This window comes from Mustelus asterias, chromosome 15, assembly GCF_964213995.1.
Source record: "Mustelus asterias chromosome 15, sMusAst1.hap1.1, whole genome shotgun sequence".
Classification (NCBI taxonomy): domain Eukaryota; kingdom Metazoa; phylum Chordata; class Chondrichthyes; order Carcharhiniformes; family Triakidae; genus Mustelus; species Mustelus asterias.
In genome coordinates this window covers 5726568-5745651 of record NC_135815.1, presented here as the reverse complement: position 1 = coordinate 5745651, position 19084 = coordinate 5726568, and the positions used below count along the sequence as shown (strand labels likewise).

The window sequence follows — 19084 nt, the reverse complement described above, 5'->3', positions numbered from 1 at the left end:
TGGGCTGTGGAGCTGCTCTTTGGTGGTTGCAGTTCTTCTGGGGTTTTCATGCGTTGACTATCAACAAAAAACCTTGAATGTGGATGACAAGGGAACAGGAAGATACAACCAGTTAGGGACTGACCTTTTAAAGTTTATTTATTCGTCACAGGTCGGCTTACATTAACACTGCAATGAAATCACTGTGAAAATCCCCTAGTCGCCACACTCCGGCGCCTGTTCGGGTACACTGAGGGAGAATTTAGCATGGCCAAAGCACCTAACTAGTACGTCTTTCGGACTGTGGGAAGAAACCGGAGCACCTGGAGGAAACCCAGACACGGGGAGAACGTGCAGACTCCACACAGTAGACTGGTGATCGAGAGCCTGATCACAGGTAGGTTTTAAGCAGTGAAGCTGGGAATCGAACCCGGGTCCTTGGCGCTGTGATGCAGCAATGCTAACCATTGTGCCACTCCATGGTGGCATAGGTCCCTTTGTGGAACTGACTCTATACCAACTGCTGACCGAGCATTCTGGTCTTAAGGGTCACTCAACCTTGGTGACCTTGGTAGCTGCAATGGTCAGAAAAATAAGACAGTTAAGAAGAACAATGGAGAAAGATTTCTCCTGTTTACACAACCATTGGACAAATGAGCTCAGAATTGTGCGGGTCTTGGAACAAGACATACATACGTCATCAAACATGCTGAGAGGTTGGAGAAACATACAAATAAGGGAATATCGGAAACATCAGCAGCGAAGACTGGAGACCTACCATCGCGAAGAGAGGACTTTGAGTTCAGAGCTCAAAGAAGACCCCCACTCATTGCAGTGAACCTGGCCAATTCATCATGCACGGGTAGTATCTAGATTCTAGTCATAAGGTTACAATGTAATGGAAACCTGCTTAGAGTGATGTGTTATTTGTGCGCTTATCGAAGAATTAAGGATTATTAATAAAGAATAAATTGTATTAAAATTTCATTTGAGTATCTGCCCTTTGTCCGTTACCCAGATTGATGCCCTAGCGTAAGAGGATCAACATCCCAATCCCACAGAGAACAAGCTGGAAGACCAGAGGGTCGGGTCAGCAGCCCAAGGTGTTCCCACGTCCTGGTGATGTCGCCAGAGGGGGATAAACAACAGCAACATTTACCCACCTGTCAGTGATGGATAGCCAGTAATGAGTGATAGAGGGTCTATAATGGGAGCGGGGAGCATTCCTGGATGATTGCTCCAGAGTGTGCACTGCTAGGCCCATGTGGGGTTTTTTTTATTCATTCGTGGGACATGGGCGTCGCTGGCTGGCCAGCATTTACTGCCTACCCGTAGTTGCCCTAGGGCAGTTGAGAGTCAACCACATTGCTGTGGCTCTGGAGTCACATGTAGGCCAGACCAGGTAGGTATGGCAGATTTCCTCCCCGAAAGGACATTAGTGAACCAGATGGGTTTTTCCGACAATTGGCAATGGTTTCATGACCATCAGTAGATTCTTAATATATATTTTTTATTGAATTCAAATTCCACTGTCTGCCGTGGCAGGATTCGAACCCAGGTCCCCAGGACATTAGCTGAGTTTCTGGATTAATAGTCTAGCGATAATGCCAGTTGGCCACCACCTCCCCTGGAGGTCAGGCCAGGACCCAAAGTGGTTCTGGCTCCTGAAAATAATCGCCAGAAGATTCTACCCAGTGTCTCCTATTTTGTCCCTGTGTTTTTATCTGTTTACATTCTCACATTGGGAAAAAAAATCTGAAGTTAAAGGCACTATATGAATACAAGGTGTTGTTAAAGACAAAATAAAATTCAGGACAGAGAGACAGTCGGTACGAATAGAGAATAGGAGGTGCAGAAGCCACAAGTTCAATAGGGTGAGTGCAAGTAAAATGCAGTTCCAATTTTGTAACCCCGTTTTCTAGCTAAAATGATTGATCGGGAAACATTTCAGCTGCCTTCCCCCTTGAGACAGAGAGAAGACAAAGACTTTATCTGTGAACTGATAAATACAATTGTGTTTAAGAGAAGGTGCAGTGTTTGCAGATTGCACACCGGGGAAAGTATCCATTCCATTGAAACTGAGGTAATACTTTCACAGGTGAATCTTTGTTTTTATGTTGCATCTTTTGGGGAATTACGTTCCATAGAACCATAGAATCCCTGCAGTGCAGAAAGAGGCCATTTGGCTCATCGAGTCTGTACTGACTCTCTGAAAGAGCATCACACCCGGGCCCACTCCTCTGCCCGATGGGCCGAATGGCCTAATTTTACTTCTATATCTTATAATCTTATGGTCTATTCCTGTAACACTACGCATTTATCATGGTAAATCCACTCAATCTACACATCATTGAACATGAAGGGACAATTTAGCATGACCAATCCATTCCATATTGTTCCAAAAATATGGTTCTGATAGTTTGAAGAAGGTCAAAAAAAACTTCCATAAAAGTTAAGGATTTGGAAACCAGCTCTCATCAAACCAGAGAGTCATTACTGCACAGAGATAGGCCATTCAACCCATTGAGTCCATGCTAGCTCACTGGAGAGCAATCCATCAGTCCCATTCTCCTGCTGTCTCCTCTGTAGGTCAGGAAATCGAAAACACAGGAGTACAGCCTCAGGGTAAGGGAACAATCACATTGGACTGAGATAAGAAGAAATGACTTAATTCAAAAGGTGGTGAATCTTTGGATTTCTCTGCCCCAGAGGGTTGTGAATGCTTCATTGTTGAATAGACTTAAGATTGGGATAGACCATGAAACCATTGTCGATTGTTGGAAAAACCCATCTGGTTCACTAATGTCCTTTAGGGAAGGAAATCTGCCACCCTTACCTTGTCTGGCCTACACGTGACTCCAGAGCCACAGCAATGTGGTTGACTCTCAACTGCCCTCTGAAATGGCCGAGCAAACCACTCAGTTCAAGGGCAACTAGGGATGGACAATAAATGCTGGCCAGCCAGCGATGCCCATGTCCCACGAATGAATAAAGAATACAGACAGAATTTTGATCCCAGGGAATTAGGGGATATGGGGATCAGGTAAGAGAACGGAGTTAAGGCCTAAGGTCAACCATGATTGTATTGAAAGGCAGAGCAAACTCAATGGACCATCAGGTCCACTCCTGCTGCTATTTCTGATGTTCCTGTAGTCCTTCAAGTGCCTATCCAACTTCCCTCATCAACCTCGAATTTGTAGAAACTCCATCGTCTTGGAGTCCAGTTCATAGTTTTCAAACTCAGTTCCAGAGACATTTAATCGCAGCTGACACTGGAATGCGAGCGGTGTTGTCCTTTGGAGGAGGGTCAGTTTGCCCTCTTGGTTGACAGAAAAGATCCCAGTGCAGTATTCTCAAAGGGATTTACAAATTCTCTCTGCTGTCGACATCTATTCCTCAACCAAAATCACTTGTCACTACATGAATCACTGTTTCACTGATGTTTGCGGGATCTGTTTGTGTATCAAACTCTGGATAATTAGGGATGGGTAATAAATGCTGGCCTTGCCAACAATGCCCATCTCACGATAATAAATCGACAAGAAGAGGACAATTAGCATTGCCTTGTGGGTAGGACACATGCCCTGGTTACACAGGTTCTCATTTCTTCCTCATTGTTTGTCACCTCTGTCTACTGACACTGAATCAGGGCAGTATCAATTCATCCGACCCCAGTGGGTGTAATTTAAGAACCAGCTCGTAAATGCTAGGTTGGGATCAACTGTGAAGGATAGGGAGAGAACAAAAGTTGTACTTTGTTCTACTTTAGTGTTCTTACTGAAACTTAACCATTCTAATGTATACATCAGGAAAAACTAGTTGGTAAAGGCACAAGGGTGTGGAATGAAATCAAGGCCTTCAGTCCATCGAGTTCATTCGGGGCTGCTTAGAGGCTGTTCTATGCCCAATCTACATGATCTAACTAGTCAATCCGGGAAGAAAGATACTACATACTGTCTCCAGCCTGCATAAGGACTACAATATATCTGCATCAGACTTAAAAATAGGAAAGAACTTGCATTTACATAGCACCCTACACAGGTTCAAAACCTCCTGAAGTGCGTTACAACCAATGACATACCTTTTTGATCGTTGGAATGTGGGGAAAATGGCAGCTAATTTAAAATAACTCAAAACAATGAATTGAACTGCATAAAGCAATGAAAAAGTATACATTTGTCACAGTTTATTAGGTTCTGTCTGCGTGAGCCTATGTTTGTTTCTAAAGCTGAATTGAGAGGAATAAGTGACTTGCATATTCCTGTATTGTTTCCCCATGTAGACTCCTCTGAAAGCGCGCACAAATGGCCTGCCCGAAGGAAAATACAACCGCAACTCTGCATTTAACTCAATAATATCTTCATCCAGTGAGGAGACTGAGACGCTGCAACAGAGAGAGAAAGAGAGAGGGAGAATCAGAGATGTGGCAATGGGGAGAGAAAGAGAGAGACAGTACCATAGAGAGCAAATATGTTCCACAGGAAGAGAGACTGTGCAACTGAGAGAGGGAGTGCCAGACTAAGAGATACATGGTGCTACAGAAAGGGAGAGAAAGAGAGAAAAGGGAGAGAGAGAGGGGGGAAAGGGAGAGAGAGAGAAAGAGGAAAGGGAGAGAAAGAGGGGAAAGGGAGTGAGAGAGAGAGAGAGAGGAAAGGGAGAAAAAAGGGAAAGGGAGAGAGAGAGAGAGGAAAGGGGGAGAGTGAGAGAGGGAGAGTGTACTTTAGGGAGCAGATTGTAGAGAACGAGGTAGAATTCCATAGAGGGTGTGGCACAGTGAGAGAGAGCCTGTGTCATATATTTAGAGGTTGAGAGACTACGACAGAGAGAAGGTGTGCTACAGAGACTCTCACACAAAGTGAGACAGCAGTACTGCAGAGTGGGTCCCGATAGATACGGTGATCCTGAGAGAAACACAACTCTCTGGACCCACACCATGGCATCTCTTACCTGGGCACTCTCGGTCTCTGTCCAGTTGCTCCTTGGTCTTCTCTCCACCTGCAATGGCAGCAGGTAAGTCCCAGATTAACCTAGTCCTGTGTGTAATAAAGTACTGCTGCTTCTTAAAAAGGTGCTTCTGTCTGCTCAATCTTTTAAAAGTAACTCCATCCTGCCTCTCAACCAGGCAGAGAATGAGGGCAGAACCTGTGAATTCTTTCACAGTAGCTTTTGGCTATTTCTGTTAAAATGTATGTTCTTTACAGTCTGTGAATTGCGCAGCCAGTGTCAAAGTTAATCAACTCCTACCTATTCTGAAACTGTCAGAAACTGAATGTTCACTCTGTGTTTCTCCTGGAATGTATTTATTTAAACACCTTTCTGTATGGACAGTTTATTCCTTTTAATATGCAGTATAAGATTTCAGAAACATTGGCTAAATTGACCTGATGTGAAACTTTTATCTACACAAAGATGTTTGCATCTTGCCCCGCGTTTAGAAAGTTGTGCTGTTTAAAATGCTTTCCAACATACTTCTCCACGATCTGTCTCGGTATATAAAGAGGTGAAGATGTTTAATGTACCTAGTTGGACACCATCAAAATTGTAACAGCTTCTGAAACAGAATAAATGTGTAAATGTTACATGTTTACATAGAGAAAGACGGGGCATTGTTTTGGAAAAATTAGCTTATGATTGAATAAGATTGGAATATACTTATTTCCACATAGATTCTCACACAGATATACAGAGGCAAGTCTGTTGTATATAAATATTACACACAAAAGTCCAAAGTCCAAAGATGTGCGGGTTAGGTTGATTGGCCAGGTTAAAAATTGTCCCTTAGAGTCCTGGGATGCGTAGGTTAGAGGGATTAGTGGGTAAAATATGTGGGGGTAGGGCCTGGGTGGGATTGTGGTCGGTGCAGACTCGATGGGCCGAATGGCCTCCTTCTGCACTGTAGGGTTTCTATGTTTCTATGTTTTGTTTCTAAAAGCACACAAGAAATGTGAGATCTTGTGTGCTTTTGTGTGTAATATTTATATATAACAGACTTGCCTCTGTATATCTGTGTGAGAATCTATGTGGAAATAAGTATATTCCAATCTTATTTAATCATAAGCTAATTTTTCCAAAACAATGCCCCATCTTTGATGCTTGCCTGTATTAAAGTAAATATTGCTGTTTATATCATAACAAGCTCAACAACATTCAGCAACAAACACCAAACACTGAAGCGAATCCAGGTAATGTGTATCAAAGCTACTCTGACACAAACAACTGAATATATGTTCCCAAGCTGAAAGGGGAAGAAAGTTCTGTTTGGACTTCAGAAAACTCTTGAATCCCACCTCCTTTTGCCACTGAGCTTTGCCACAACCTCACAAAATACGACGGGATTAAAGAGAAAAATCAACTTTCCGTGAATCATGTATACAACAAATGGACTATTTTATAAAACCGATAAATAGTATATAAATGATTGGGAATTTAAGGAACTTAACCTGCCAATATATATAGAACAAAGAACAAAGAAAAGTACAGCCCGTGCTAATCATGATGCCCGAACTAAACTCAAAACAAAACCTTCTGCCTTTACTCGGTCCGTATCCCTCTATTCCCTCCCTATTCATGTACCCATCCACTTGCCTCTTAAATGTTGCTGATGGGACTGCTTCCACCACCTCCTCTGGCAGCGCGTTCCAGGCACCCACCACTCTCTGCATGATAAACTTCCCCCACACATCTCCCTTAAACTTTCCCCCTCTCACCTTGAACCTGTGCCTCCTGGTATTGCCACTTCCACCGTGGGAAAAAGCCTCTGACAGTCCACCCTGTCTATCCCTCTCATAATTTTGTAGACCTCTATCAGGTCTTCCCTCAGCCTCCGTCCTTCCAGTGAAAACAATCCTAGTTTATTCAACCTCTCCTGGTATCCATGTGCCGACACTGTAGTTAAGAAAGCCCACCAACGCCTCTACTTTCTCTGAAGACTAAGGAAATTTGGCACGTCAGCTATGACTCTCACCAACTTTTACAGATGCACCATAGAAAACATTCTTTTGGTTGTGTCACAGCTTGGTATGGCTCCTGCTCTGTCCAAGACCGTAAGGAACTACAAAAGGTCGTGAATGTAGCCCAATCCATCACACAAACCAGCCTCCCATCCATTGACTCTGTCTACACTTCCCGCTGCCTCGGCAAATCAGCCATCATAATTAAGGACCCCATGCACTCCGGACATTCTCTCTTCCACCTTCTTCCGTCAGGAAAAAGGATTTAAAAGTTTGAGGTCACGTACCAACCGACTCAAGAACAGCTTCTTCCCTGCTGCCATCAGATGTTTGAATGGACTTACCTTGCATTAAGTTGATCTTTCTCTACACCCTAGCTATGACTGTAACACTACATTCTGCACTCTCTCCTTTCTCTATGAATGGCATGCTTTGTCTGTATAGCGCGCAAGAAACAATACTTTTCACTGTATGTTAATACATGTGACAATAATAAATCAAATCAAATCAAATCAAATCCTCATAGCCCAACACCCTCGAGACGAGGCAACATCCTGGTGAACCCTCTTTGCACTCTCTCCAAAGCTTCCACGTCCGGTGCTGTGGCGACCAGAATTGCACGCATTACTCCAGTATGCTGGACCTCAATACAAAATGTGGAGAGTAACAGACCTCTCATTTTTATTCTTTAAATTAAACAGGTCTCTATTTTACAATGCATTGTAATTATTTGTATCGCAAAATGTTCATAACTGTGCAGTTCCATTATTAGATTTGCACTTTATTTTTTGATGATTGTCTATAACTTTTACGAATTATAATTTTATTTTTATCATCATCACAATTTTGCACCTCCCGCTATGATGATTTGTCAATAAACCAATGAACTTCTGTGTCAAGAGGAGCTGTTGTCATTGACAACTGGTAACAGGGCCTGGTTGTATTGCTGGTGTTAATGGGAGGGTCGGGGGGGTGGGGGGTGATAAGATAAGGACCCATTGAATTATTATTGGCCCATTAATACCAGGTGAAGACAGTAAAAATCAATGCTGATCATAGAATCATAGAATTCCTATAGTGCACAAGGAGGCCATTTGGCCCATTGAGTCTGCACTGACCACAATCCCACCCAGGCCCCACCCCCATAACCCCATGCATCTACCCTAGCTAGTCCCCCTGACACTAAGGGTCAATTTAGCATGGCCAATCCACCTAACCCGCACATCTTTGGAGTGTGGGAGGAAACTGGGCCACCCGGAGGAAACCCACGCAGACACAGGGAGAATGTGCAAACTGCACACAGACAGTGACCCAAGCCGGGAATCGAACCCGAGTCCTGGTGCCATGAGGCAGCAGTGCTAACCACTGTGCCACTGTGCTGCCCCTTTGACCGATTCTTTGACCATGTTAGTGTTCTGCCACTCAAACACCCCACTGCCCCCCACATTTGTACTCAGAAAAAATGAGATCACCTCTATTGCTCCCAAGCTGGTGAAAATCGCCTCTCATCAATTGTTCTTTTTTTGTCTCCATTGAGTTTCATACAATGTGGGAAATGCTGGAAATACTCAACAGGTTCAGGCAGCATCTGTGGAGCGAGAAGCAGAATTAACAAGTTGAATGTTAAAGAGGTGATGGGGGTCTCAACACTGAGGGGGGACAAACTAGCCTTGGCAGACAGGGGGAGCTGGGAATGGATCTTGTTGGTGTTAGCCAAAACGCTGGTTACCGCAGGGGCTGCTGCCTGCATCAAAGATTCGGCCCACCACCAACCACTGCTATCCAATCAGAGAGCCGGGGGCTCGACAGCGCCACTGAGAATGGTGGCCATTGTTGGTGCTACATTTAGAGAAGGAAGGCTCAGCGATGGTCATGTACACAACAAGGGTGTTGTCAGGAAGCACTTCTTCACACAAAACTGAATTTGGGGGTACAGGGGTTGGACAGGCAGGCCTGGCAAGGTGGGTGGGTGGTCTCTGAGGGCAGGAGGTGCTGATGTTGCAGGAGAAGTCATTGCCGTTGGTGGAGGAGTGAGGGTGGGGGGTGGAGGGTGGAGGTGGGAGACAAAGTGTGCCCATAAAGGAGTACCCTACCCCCAGATCTCCCAGGAAACCTTTGATATAAGGTGGCCCCACTCAGTTCCAATGGCTTGTTGTCACCCTGAGCTACCTCACACACACCATAAGAGGCCATTCAGCCCCTTGAGTTTGGCCTGCCATTGAATTAGATCACAGCTGATCTGAATCTGAACTCTATCCATCACTCAGTCCACCTGCCAAATACAAATCTTTGAACATCTGTGTTGACCTTTTCCATTGTCCCACAGTCTCAACAGCTGGGGGAAAGAATTCCAGACTTCCTCTACCATTTGTGTGAAGAAGTGCTTCCTGAAAACACCCTTGAATAAGCCGAGCTCTAATTTGGCCAAATGTTCTGGACTACAAACTCCCCCACCCACACCACACCCAATCAAACTCTTTGATCACTCTGACGAAGGGTCATCCAGACTCGAAACGTTGGCTCTATTCTCTCTCCACAGACGCTGTCAGACCTGCTGAGATTTTCCAGCATTTTCTGTTTTTGTCTTTTCTCACTTTAATCTGTGTCTGCGTAAGTTTCCTCCGCGTGCTCTGGTTTCCTCCCACACTCCAAAGATGTGCAGATTAGGTTGATTGGCCATGCTCAATTGCACCTTAGTGTTCGGAAGATTAGCTGGGGAATTATGTGGGTTACAGGGATAAGGCCTGGGTGGGATTGTTCTCGGTGCAGGCTCTGTGGGCCAAATGGCCTCTTTCTGCACTGTCAGGATTCCATGATAATCACCTCGATCTGGCATGAGGTTGTCCACTTTGCGGAAGTTTGGAAGGATAAAAGGTGGGAATAACAGGAAAAGACAATCAGTTCATAGAATCGAATCATAGAATCCCTACAGTGCAGAAGGAGACTATTCGGCCCATCGAGTCTGCACCGAACACAATCCCACCCAGGCCCTATCCCCGTCGCCCCATATATTTACCTTGTTAGTTCCCCTGACACTAAGTGGCAATTTAGCATGGCCGATCAACCTAACCTGCACATCTTTGGACTGTGGGAGGAAACCGGAGGAAACCCACGCAGACACGGGGAGAACGTGCAAACTCCACACAGACAGTGACCCAAGCCGGGAATCGAACCCAGGTCCCTGGCGCTGTGAGGCAGCAGTGCTAACCACTGTGCCACCATGCTGCCCACGTTGTATGGCACTGGGTCAAAATCCTGGAATGTCCTCCCTAACAGCACTGTAGGTGTATCTACACTACATGGATCGCAGCAGTGCCACCTTCTCAAGGGTAATTAGGGATGGGTAATAAATGCTGCTCTCGCGATGCCCACACCCCACGAAAGAATAAGAAAAAGTAAATGAGTAACCCTGTTTCTTTCTTATATGTTGAAGACCGACCTATATCATCACAGCACCAAGTAAACTATTCCCCAGACTTAACATGACCTTCACAGTGTCTACACTGCAGAACGGCCTACCCCCACTGCGAATAACAGCGCTCATCAGTAAGAACGGACGGAATTACAGCAGTGTGGAAGGCATCTTCAATGCAGGTAAGATAATCAGGGTTAAAAGCAGGGCAAATATCCCTTCTGCATTACCAAGAGATGAATGGCAGAGGTTTTAATTTCTTTAAAATGATAAGCACTCCCACTTCACCAAGACAGAAAGCCACTCCAGGGAGCTGAGCACACAACTTATGTTGACACTCAGGAGATGCCGTCTTTCCGATGAGATGTTTGACTGAAGTCTACCCTCACAGGTGGACGTAAAAGATCCCATGGCAGGGGAGGTCTCGCCAGAATCCTAGCCAATACTCAAGCAACATCACTAAGTTACATCATTGTCACAGTATGTGGGATTCAGCTGCACATAACCTATCTGCCACATTCTCTACATTACAGCAGCGACTACACCTCAAAAATAACTTAATTGGCTCAAAAGCTGTTCCAAGGCTGTGAATGGAACTCGATAAATGCAAGGCTCTCTTTTTAAGCTAATGTCCTTTGATATTATGTTAGGCTGGCTCACCGCCAGGAGGGCGCACAATGTTGGTTTTTGTCTGCCAACCTATACTTCTCCTGGTGAAATCTGTCCTCAGGTTCCCCTTTTGTTTCATTCATTCATGGGACATGGGCGTCGCTGGCTGGGCCAGCATTTATTGCCTATCCCTAGTTGCCCTTGAACGGCAGTTGAGAGTCAACCACATTGCTGTGGCTCTGGAGTCACATGTAGGCCAGACCGGGTAAGAAAGGCAAATTTCCTTCCCTAAAGGACATTAGTGGACCAGATGGGTTTTCCCGACAATGGTTTCATGGGCATCAGTGGATTCTTAACCCCAGATATTTTTTATTGAAATCAAGTTTCACCATCTGCCGTGGCGGGATTCGAACCCGGGTCCCCCAGAACATTCGCTGAGTTTCTCGATTAATAGTTTAGTGACAATACCACTAGGCCATCACCTCCCCTTGTGGGGCAACTGGTCAAAAGAATCACAGCAGCTTTGCCTGTCCACTTTACTGGAAGTTTAAATTCCCATTAGTGAACCAAATGGTTTGTCTGAAACAGCAATGCAGTGGACAGATGGTCAGAATGACCATAATTCCTGTCTTATTTATTAACTGAGTTTTAAATTGCCCCATGGTTATGGCAGCGACTGAACTCACGTACAGGCCGCTCCAGTTACAGAACCACGATGACGCTATTCCCTTTTGTCCTTTTAAACTTCTATTTGAATAAGGAATGTCTGCAGGTCAGGCTCAAGTGGCATTGTAATCCTTGTTATAAAATAAAAAGTAAAAAGTAAAGTTGATTTATTAGTTACAAATAAGGCTTACATTAACACTGCAATGAAGTTACTGTGAAATTCCCCCAGTCGCCACACTTAGCGCCTGTTCGGGTCAATGCACCTAACCAGCATGTCTTTCAGACTGTGGGAGGAAACCGGAGCGCCCGGAGGAAACCCACGCAGACACAGGGAGGACGTGCAAATGCCACACAGACAGTGACCCAAGCCGTGAATCGAACCCGGGTCCCTGGCGCTGTGAGGCAGCATTGCTAATCACTGTGCCGCCCTGGTAAAATGACATTGAAAAGAAAATGATTAACTATCAAATTGTAGCCATTGTTAATAGATAAAAATAAACTTCAAACCTGCTTTCTCAACTCACCTAATCTGTCCATTTAAATTATCACATAACAACCAGTAAAAGACAACATAATATCACTTTCTTTTTGTTAACGGGTTTGAAAAGGTTTGTGACGGGGATTGTATTTCATATTTACGGACAATCATGAATTGTGCACTTACCAACATCAATAAAACAAAGCCTGCATTTGCAATTAGATCATGCATATGATCACACAAACTTCCCCTCCCCTTCCCCACCCACACAACGCTCAGCCACCCCCCCCCCCGCCCAGCAATAATGTCGATATGTAATGGGTCGATTCTTTCTGTCAGCCTAGTGGACTGGCTGTCAAATTGCGCCACTTAAACTATCGTTGCCTTGAAAACTGTCTCTGAACTTGGATTGGCTTAACCTGTTTCCATCTGATCTGGTGTTGGTTGATTGTATTACCAGCAGAGGCTTAAAGGGGTTGCTTTTATGGGAATGTTCCAGAAGAAAAGAAGACTAGAAAGTTGCCTGAATGGTTGGACGTGACCATGTGAGGGATCAAGTGTTAAGAACTCTATAGTCTGAGCCTCTCCCTGGTGATGGAGCTGCCTTTTCTAAGTAATCTCTTAGCTGTAATTGGAGTGGGTTTATAAAAACCATTGTTAGAATAATCAATTCCTACAAATTGAGTTTGTTCACTTGTTTCTGGGAATGGGTGTGCACATTCTGATGGAATGCTGCACTGCTGGTGATGCTGCTTTGGGAGTTTAAATAATGTTTATTTATTAGCGTCACAGGTAGGCTTACATTAACACTGCAATGAAGTTACTGTGAAAATCCCCGAGATGCCACACTCTGGTGCATGTTCGGGTACACTGAGGGAGAATTTAGCACGGCCAACCCGCGCATCTTTCGGAATATGGGAGGAAACCAGAGCACCCGGAGGAAACCCACGCAGACACGGGGAGAATGTGCAAACTCCACACAGACAGTGATCTAAGCCAAGGATCGAATCCGGGTCCCTGGCGCTGTGAGGCAACAGTGCTAACCACTGTGCCACCTTGGCCCCCGTCTGCCTTCTCAGGTGGATGTGAAAGGTTCCATGGCACTATTTCGAAGAAGGCCAGGAGAGTTCTGGCCAATATTTAATCCTCAAACAACATCACAAAGGAAGATTATCTACGTCACAAAACTCATTGTATTAAGGATCATAAAATGCCTTTATGAAAACCCCCTACGGTGGTCACAGGAGTGTAAATCAGAGAGAAATTGACACTGAGCCACAGAAGGAGGTGTTAGGCCTGGCAACTGAATGCTTGCCCAAGAGGTCCTTGCTAATCGGACAGGAGGGAAGGTGCCCAAGAGAGGGAATAGGAAAAGGAGATGAAGTAATGGCTGTGGCTCAGGGAGACAGCTAAGATACAAAGACAAATAGGATAACCATTGGCCAGGACACCTGGAAAAAATTATCTGCTTCTCTTTGTATAGTATCATCCAATCATTCTGCTGAAAGAGCAGGCAGAACCTTGGTTTAAACATCTCATCCAAAAGACAGCACGTTCAACTATGCAGCACTTCCGCAGTATTGCACTGAAGTGCCCCCCTCAGTTTCAGGCTCCAGTTACTGAAGTAGAACTTTCTACCTCTGAGATAACTGTGCTGTCCACTGAACCACAGCTGGGGAAGGAGCTCTGAGGAATTTCCCATATTCTGGCTTGCTTTAATTCGCAGGTTCGGTGGGAATATTTAATCACTCTATTGTAACACAACTATTCATTCTCTCGCCATTGCTAATGTCACCCATGAGAATATTAGTTTCCCAATTTGTATCACAAATTTATTTTGCAAATAAGAACTCTTATAACACAGACTCGATGGGCTGAATGGCCTACTTTTGTGCTGGACTTTTCTATGTCCAGTTTGTAAATGGCAGGTCCAGCCAAACCTTGTACATACTGCTGATCAAACCTGGAGATGTCTTCATACCACAGATGGGATGCAAAGAATGACTTAGGCATCTCAAAGGGTTCCCTGTCACCAATCATAGAAATCATAGAAACCCTCCAGTGCAGAAGGAGGCCATTCGGCCCATCAAGTCTGCACTGGCCACAATCCCACCCAGACCCTATTCCTATATCCCTACATATTTACCCACTAATCCCTCAAACCTACGCATCTCAGGACTCTAAGGGGCAATTTTTAGCATGACCAGTCAACCGAACTCGCACATTTTTGGACTGTGGGAGGAAGCCGGAGCACCCGGAGGAAACCCACGCAGACACGAGGAGAATGTGCAAACTCCACACAGACAGTGACCCGAGCCGGGAATCGAACCCAGGTCCCTGGAGCCGTGAAGCAGCGGTGCTAACCACTGTGCTACCGTGCCGCCCAATGTCAGTGGGTGGTGAATCTTTGGAGGAATCAAGGGGGAAGGCGATAGCTTAGTGGCCTTATCGCTAGACTATTAATCCAGAAACTCAGCTAATGCTCTGGGGACCCAGGTTCGAATTTCACCATGGCAGAATTTGAATTCAATATAATTGTCTGGAATTAAGAATCTACTGATGACCATGAAACCCTTGTCGAAAAAAAACCATCTGGCTCACTAATGTCCGTTAGGGAAGGAAATCTGCCGTCCTTACCCAGTATGGCCTACATGTGACTCCTGAGCCACAGCAATGTGGTTGACTCTCAACTCCCATCTGAACAAGGGCAGCTCGGGGATGGGCAATAAATGATAGCCAGACAGTGATGCCCATGTCCCACGAATGAAGAAAAATAAAATTCTCTCCCCCAGCTGTGTAGGCTCAGTCATTGAGTATAATCAAGGCAGTGGTCAATAGATTTCGAGATACTAATGACATTAGGGGATATGGGGATCTGTGGGAGGGTGGCATTGAGGTGGAAGATCAGCCATGATCTCATTAAGTTATGGAGAACACTCAAGGGGCCAAATGGCCTACTCCCGCTGCTGTGTTGCTATGCTACTATGTCTTTAACCTCACTCTCTCAGTTATCACTGCTCTCATCTGTCTCTGTTCTCCTGAGACCATTGTCAATCCTCTTCCTTCAGGCCTCTGAATGCTCGCTCCTTCATATACTTTCTCAAATCCACCTTTGATGTCATCAACACTCAGGTCTCTCCCTCTGAACTCATTCATTCTCAAAAGCTGAGTCACGTGCCACTTCCCTCAATCCTTCCCGAAATGCCTTTGGCCTTTGGAATAACTGATATTTCTGGATTTGATGTTTTATTTATCATCTAGTACTTTTAACCTTGTGATAGCAATCCTGGGAGGTTCTAATTCAATCTATTTCCTGGCCATTTTGGAGAGTGATGGGTTACAAAATAAGGGAATTATCGTATTCTGGGAATGCATTTGTGAGGCGCCTTTAACATCCCCAGGGGTTTTTCAGGAGACTAATCAAACAAAATTAGACATCTCATAGAGGTGGTATTTGGGATGCCCAATCAAACATGCATTAGGCTTTGCAGAAAGTCTTAGAACATAGAACAGTACAGCACAGTACAGGCCCTTCAGCCCTCGATGTTGTGCCAAGCTTTGTCCGAAACCAAGATCAAGCTATCCCACTCCCTATTATTCTGGTGTGCTCCATGTGCCTATCCAATAACCGCTTGAAAGTTCCTAAACTGTCCGACTCCACTATCAAAGCAGGTAGTCTATTCCACACCCCAACTACTCTCTGAATAAAGAACCTTCCTCGGACATCCTTCCAGTATCTCCCAACATGAACCTTATAGTTATGCCCCCTAGTAATAGCTACATCTATCCGAGGAAATAGTCTCTGAACGTCCACTCTATCTATCCCCCTCATCATCTGATAAACCTCTTTTAAGTCACCTCTCATCCTCCTCCGCTCTAAAGAGAAAAGCCCTAGCTCCCTCAACCTTTCCTCATAAGACCTACCCTCCAAACCAGGCAGCATCCTGGTAAATCTCCTTTGCACTCTTTCCAATGCTTCTTATAGTGAGGTGACCAGAACTGCACACAATATTCCAAATGTGGTCTCACCAAGGTCCTGTGCAGTTGCAGCATAACCCCACGGCTCTTAAACTCAAACCTCCAGTTAATAAACGCTAACACACTATAGGCCTTCTTCACGGCTCTATCCACTTGAGTGGCAACCTTCAGAGATCTGTGGATATGAACCCCAAGATCTCTCTGTTCCTCCACATTCCTCAGAACCCTACCTTTGACCCTGTAATCCACATTCAAATTTGTCTGACCAAAATGAATCACCTCGCACTTATCAGGGTTAAACTCCATCTGCCATTTTTCAGCCCAGCTCTGCATCCTATCAATGTCTCTTTGAAGCCTACAACAGCCCTTCACCTCATCCACTACTCCACCAATCTTGGTATCATCAGCAAATTTACTGACCCACCCTTCAGCCCCCTCCTCCAAGTCATTGATAAAAATCACAAGTAGCAGAGGACCCAACACTGATCCCTGTGGTACACCGCTGGTAACTGGTCTCCAGTCTGAAAATTTTCCATCCACCACCACCCTCTGCCTTCGATGAGATAGCCAGTTACTTATCCAATCAGCCAAATCTCCCTCTATCCCACACCTTCTTACTTTCTTCATGAGCTGACCATGGGGAGACGTATCAAACGCCTTACTAAAATCCATGTATAAGACATCAACTGTTCTATCTTCATCGACACACCTAGTTACCTCCTCAAAGATTTCAATCAAACTTGTGAGGCAAGACTTACCCTTCACGAATCCATGTTGACTATCCCGGATTAAGCTGCTTCTTTCCAAATGGTCAGGACCTTTTCCATTAACTTACCGACCACTGAAGTAAGACTAACTGGCCTATAATTACCAGGGTCATTCCTATTTCATTTCTTGAACAGAGGAACAACATTCGCCACTCTCCAGTCCTCTGGCACTATCCCCGTGGTAAGAAGTCTCACAACAACAGGTTAAAGTCCAACAGGTTTATTTGGTAGCAAATACCATAAGCTTTCGGAGCGCTGCTCCTTCGTCAACCTGGTTTAACCTGGTGTTGTGAGACTTCTTACTGTGTTCACCCCAGTCCAACACCGGCATCTTCACATCATGACTATCCCCGTGGACAGTGAGGACCCAAAGATCAAAGCCAAAGGCTCTGCAATCTCATCCCTTGCCTCCCAAAGAATCCTAGGATATATCCCATCTGGCCCAGCGGACTTATCGACCCTCAGATTTTTCAAAATTGCAAATACATCTTCCCTCAGAACATCTACCTCCTCCAGCCTATCAGCCTGTATCACACTCTCATCCTCAAAAACATGACCCCTCTCCTTGGTGAACACTGAAGAAAAGTGTTCATTCATCACCTCTCCTATCTCTTCTGACTTCATGCACAAGTTCCCACTACTGTCCTTGACTGGCCCTACCTCACCCTGGTCATTCTTTTACTTCTCACAGAAGAGTAAAAAGCCTTGGGGTTTTCCTTGATCCGACCCGCCAAGGACTTCTCATGCCCCCTCCTAGCTCTCCTAAGCCCTTTTTTTAGCTCATTCCTTGCTAACTTGTAATCCTCAAGCGACCCAATTGAACCTTGTTTTCTCATCCTTACATACGCCTCCCTTTTCCTCTTGAGAAAACATTCAACCTCTTTTGTGAACCATGGTTCCCTCACTCGTCCATTTCCTCCCTGCCTGACAGGGACATACCTATCAAGGACACGCAGTATTTGTTCCTTGAACAAGCTGCACTTTTCATTTGTGCCTTTCCCTGACAGTTTCTGTTCCCATCTTATGCTCCCTAATTCCCGCCTAATCGCATCATAATTACCCCGCCCCCAATTATAAACCTTGCCCTGCCCTATGGCCTATCCCTCTCCATTGCAATAGTGAAAGACACCGAATTGTGGCCACTATCTCCAAAGTGCTCTCCCACAAACAAATCTAACACTTGGCCCAGTTCATTACCCAGTACCAAATCCAAAGTAGCCCCACCTCTTGTCGGCCTATCCACATATTGTGTCAGGAAACCCTCCTGCACGCACTGTACAAAAACTGCCCCATCCGAACTATTCGACCAATAAAGATTCCAATCAATACTTGGAAAGTTAAAGTCACCCATGACAATTACCCTGTGACCTCCACACCTATCCATAGTCTGCTTTGCAATTTCTTCCTCCACATCTCTATTACTATTTGGGCGCCTATGGAAAGCTCCTAACAACGTGACCGCTCCTTTCCTATTTCTAACTTCAGCCCATATTACCTCAGTAGGCAGATCCCCTTCGAACTGCCTTTCTGCAGCCGTTAAACTATCCTTGATTAACAATGCTACTCCTCCACCTCTTTTACCACCTTTCCTACTCTTACTGAAACATCTATACCCCGGAACTTCCAACAACCATTCCTGTCCCTGTTCTAACCATGTCTCCGTAATGGCCACAACATCGTAATCCCAAGTACCAATCCACGCTCCAAGTTCACCTACTTTATTCCGGATGCTCCTTGCATTGAAGTAGACAAACTTCAACCCGCCTTCCTGTCTGCCGGTACACTGCTGCGACCTTGATACCCTCCTCAGTACCTCACTACACTCAACACTGGCTTCTGGACGACAGCTCCTTTTCCCATCCCCCTGACAAATTAGTTTAAACCCCCCCAAAGAGCCGTAGCAAATTTCCCTCCCACGATGTTGGTGCCCCTCTGGTTCAGGTGCAACCCGTCCTGTTTGTACAGGTCCCACCTTCCCCAGAATGTGCTCCAATTATCCACATAACTGAAACCCTCCCTCCTACACCATCCCTGCAGCCACATGTTTATCTGCACTCTCTCCCTGTTCCTCAACTCGCTATCACGTGGCACCGGCAACAAACCAGAGATGACAACATGGTTTGTCTTGGCTCTCAGCTTCCACCCTAGCTCCCTAAATTCCTGTTTTAAATCCCCATCCCTTCCCTTACCTATGTTGCTCGTACCGATGTGTACCACAACTTGTGACTGTTCGCCCTCCCCCTTA

The 19084-nt window shown here is 45.3% G+C and overlaps 1 protein-coding gene across 1 annotated transcript in view; it reads left to right on the top strand.

Moving 5' to 3' along the window:
• Positions 1 to 4801: 4801 nt before the first annotated feature.
• The window catches only part of cd109 (CD109 molecule), a 126705-nt gene continuing 112422 nt past the window's right edge, over positions 4802 to 19084 (top strand). Inside the window, exons 1-2 of the mRNA XM_078229392.1 lie at positions 4802 to 4989; positions 10363 to 10523. Coding sequence (XP_078085518.1) covers positions 4913 to 4989; positions 10363 to 10523 — 238 coding nt within the window. The 5' untranslated portion in view covers positions 4802 to 4912. The remainder of the gene's footprint in view (positions 4990 to 10362; positions 10524 to 19084) is intronic.